The sequence below is a fragment of the Buceros rhinoceros genome, unplaced genomic scaffold (genome assembly GCF_000710305.1).
Source record: "Buceros rhinoceros silvestris isolate BGI_N320 unplaced genomic scaffold, ASM71030v1 scaffold4608, whole genome shotgun sequence".
NCBI classification, from domain to species: Eukaryota; Metazoa; Chordata; class Aves; order Bucerotiformes; family Bucerotidae; genus Buceros; species Buceros rhinoceros.
This window is the reverse complement of record NW_010428452.1, coordinates 4,594-7,772: the sequence shown is the minus strand read 5'-3', so window position 1 is coordinate 7,772 and position 3,179 is coordinate 4,594. Positions and strand designations below refer to the sequence as shown.

At 56.5% G+C, this 3,179-nt stretch overlaps 1 protein-coding gene across 1 annotated transcript in view; it reads left to right on the top strand.

Annotated features, from left to right (window-relative positions):
* The window catches only part of KLHDC3 (kelch domain containing 3), a 15,236-nt gene extending 12,663 nt beyond the window's left edge, over nt 1-2,573 (top strand). The window contains exons 8-10 of the mRNA XM_010142259.1: nt 1,650-1,723; nt 2,116-2,194; nt 2,414-2,573. Coding sequence (XP_010140561.1) covers nt 1,650-1,723; nt 2,116-2,194; nt 2,414-2,480 — 220 coding nt within the window. The 3' untranslated portion in view covers nt 2,481-2,573. The remainder of the gene's footprint in view (nt 1-1,649; nt 1,724-2,115; nt 2,195-2,413) is intronic.
* Nucleotides 2,574-3,179: the final 606 nt, after the last annotated feature.

Below are 3,179 nucleotides of genomic sequence, written 5' to 3'. Positions count from 1 at the left end.
AAGAGCTGCCACTAAACCAGATGAAGACCTCAGCACCTGCATCAGGTGCTTGTTCTCTGCTGCTGCCCTCACTCCTCTGTAGAAAAAGTTGAACTTGTGCAAAGCACCTTCTGTACGGTCCTCAGAGAAAGCAGCCGGCTTACCAGACTCTGGCCTACTGCAGTGCTGTGGCAGTGTGCCACAGTGCATGCTCCCCGTCCCTAGCAGCATCAGCGCTCCTGAGAGCTTACAGATAGGAGCACCCAGCTCACAGGTTTCCGTGGCATGACTCACGAGTAACGTGGCGTGTGGCAATCTGCAGATGTTACACAGCACTGCAGAGTGGAGCTGCGTGGGCAGGGAAAGCGCAGCAGTGTTGCCTGCAGCGTATTACTCCTTTCGTGGCTTATCCAGGTTGCAGAAAATTTGGATGGCTGCTAGCTACTTGCTGAGTCTGCCACCATCTCTGGAGATAGGCTATGGCTTCCATGATTTGTGGCACAAGACAGCCTTGCAAAAAGTCCTCTTGGGTCTCAAGCTTACCTCACCTACCTCACTGGGGACATCAACACAGCTTGTTGGACTTTGTACCGTGCTGTTGTGTGGTGTCTGATTCTTGCTAGATCAGAAGTCTGTCCTGTGTGATGTTCTCCCAAATCCTGGTAGTTCCCATTGCATGCCTTCTCTTGGCTGTGAGGTGATGCTGGCCTGAGGTCCGTAAAAAGACAGTGTGGGCTGCGTCATGCTGCCCCATGCGGTGTCTGGGCCAGGTAGGGATAGGCTGACTCCTGCCTGCTCAGTCACTTTGATCCGTATGTGTTTCCTAACACGTTACTACGGCAGCATTGCTGTGAAGCTGGTTAGTCTACAAGTGTGCTCCAGGTGATGCTAGCCGGTCTGGCCCTGCCTGTTGTGGAGCAGCCCGAGGGGTCTTTTTATTGCGGAGTGGTACAGATGCTTGTGCAAGCATGCCTGCCTACCTTCAGGAGCTGCTCAGAGCCATCCTCAGCCTCATCCTGGTGCTCAGCTTTGCCTTTCTGAGTGGAGCTCTTTGCAGGGTTGGATCCATTGAAATCACCGAGCAAATACAACCCTGAAACAAGCCTCAGCTTTAGAGGCAGCCGTTGGCCAGCACCCTCCTCATGTCCTGAGAGTGGGTGCCACAGTTCTGGGGGAGACCCAAGGGTTGCTCAGTTGTTGGAGAGTGGTTTGGGAGGTACGTGGGGAAGGAGGAGTGTGAAACCAGCCAGAGGCTGGTCAATGTACAAGAATGGAAAAGGGATGTTCCCTGCAGAGTGGGACCTGTGTCCGGAGGTCCCATCTGTGTTTGGAGGTGCAGAAAAGCAACAGAGGCAGGTGAGGTGAGTGGGATGCTTGCAGCTTGGAGTTACTGTGGTCATGCGTGAGAAGGCAGCACCCTTTTTTCCTGCTACGGCTTGCAGAGGAGATGGTGTGTGTTCCCGCCCCCTGGCTCTATGCAGGTCTGCCTGCTCTACGAGGAGCTGGGAGAGTAATGGCTTTGGGTACTACTGGGGAAGCAGAAGGACAGGAGGGATCAGAGGGCCTCAGCAGGCCAGGAACCGCCCTGGACTGGCTCAGCCCTTTGGGAGCCCAAGTAACTGGTGTACAAGTATTTTGGCACTGACTGACACAATTCTTGGCTTCTGCAGCCCGTCTCCAGAGGAGGGAATGGGTGATGAATTCGACCTGATGGATCACTCAGATCTCTACATCCTCGACTTCAGTACGTAAGCACTCCCTGCCCAGCTCGTGGCTCACAGCACAAGGTGCCCTGTGAGCAGGCCCTATCGTGTCCTGTATGGCTCCAGGTGCCCTCCTCTTGGAACCAGGCAGCTCTCTCTGGCTGCTGTACGTGGCTTAAGGCAGACCAACCAGAGATGCAGCTGTGCTTGCAGGCCTGGAGCTGGGCTCATGGCCTTTCACGCACTCCTTCGCACAGATTTCTTGTGGGAGCACAGAAAACTTCTCCGTCCTGTCCCCGGTGTGCACCCTGCCTTGTCTCTCAGAGGAACGGCTGGGGTGCTCTGCTGTTGCCTGTGGCATGGCTGCACGCTAACTGGCTCCTCCCTAGTGTCCAGACACGGACTGCTGTGGCTAACTGCCCTCTTTCTGCAGGCCCCAGCCTAAAGACGCTGTGTAAGCTAGCAGTGATTCAGTACAGCCTGGACCAGTCTTGCCTTCCCCACGACATCAGGTACTGCGTGTTTTGCTGTCGGGACACGCCGTGGGGTGCTGTCTGTCCCTGGGGTGTTCCAGCCTTGCAGAGGGCTGCCTGAGGCCCTCGTCAGCACTCTGCAGCTTTGGGGCAGGCTGGGCTGGAGACGACAGCCAAGGCTGAGATGCAGTGGAGCTGCTCCAGCCCTGGGCACGCTGCCCGTGCTTTCTCTCAGTGTGTCCCATTGGTGTGTTACAGATGGGAGCTCTCGGCCATGACAACAAACAGCACCATCAGCCGCCCCATCGTCTCGTCACAGGGCTAATGTCGGCTCATCCCTCTACCAGCTTGCCCTCGCCCCTCCACACACTGACCTCTTGCTCCACTGCCTGCATGAGTTTTTAGCCCTTTCAAGCAAGGAACACGTGAGCTCAGTTTGACTTGCTCTAGCCAGGCCTCCCTCTGCCCTTGCCATGCTTTAGGCAGCAGGAGAGTTCAGGCAGAGCACGCCGCTGGGGAAGAAACGTACTGTACCGCCTGAGCAGCACAACTGTGAACTCCCTGTCTTGCTGATGGCTCCAGCATCTCCTGCCTTCCTTCCCCTTGCCTGTGGAGCTGCATCTGTGCTGGCTTTGTCCCCAGCCGCTTTCCAAGGGTCTGAATCAACTCCACCCACCAGCCATGGCCCTGGGGTTGGCCTCGGAATATGAACTGTTCCTGCGCTCTCTCAAGACAGCGGGGACATCCATGCCTACACCTGCCAGCGCTGACCAGCTTCTTGGCACTGGATGGCAAGGTCCAGCCCCAATGCTGAGCCTGATGAGGGGGCCTGGGCCCAGCTGGACTCTGCCCAGCTCCTGTTCTAAAACAGCAATGGGGAGAGTTTTATAAACACTGAGGCAGACATGTTTTCTGCTGCTCTGTGTGTCCGAGCAGGTGAACAGAGGGCAGGGAAGAGACTGAACCAGGAGCATTCCCCTAGAGCTGCAGGCCACCAGTGGCTCATGGCAGCCCTGGGCTGGGG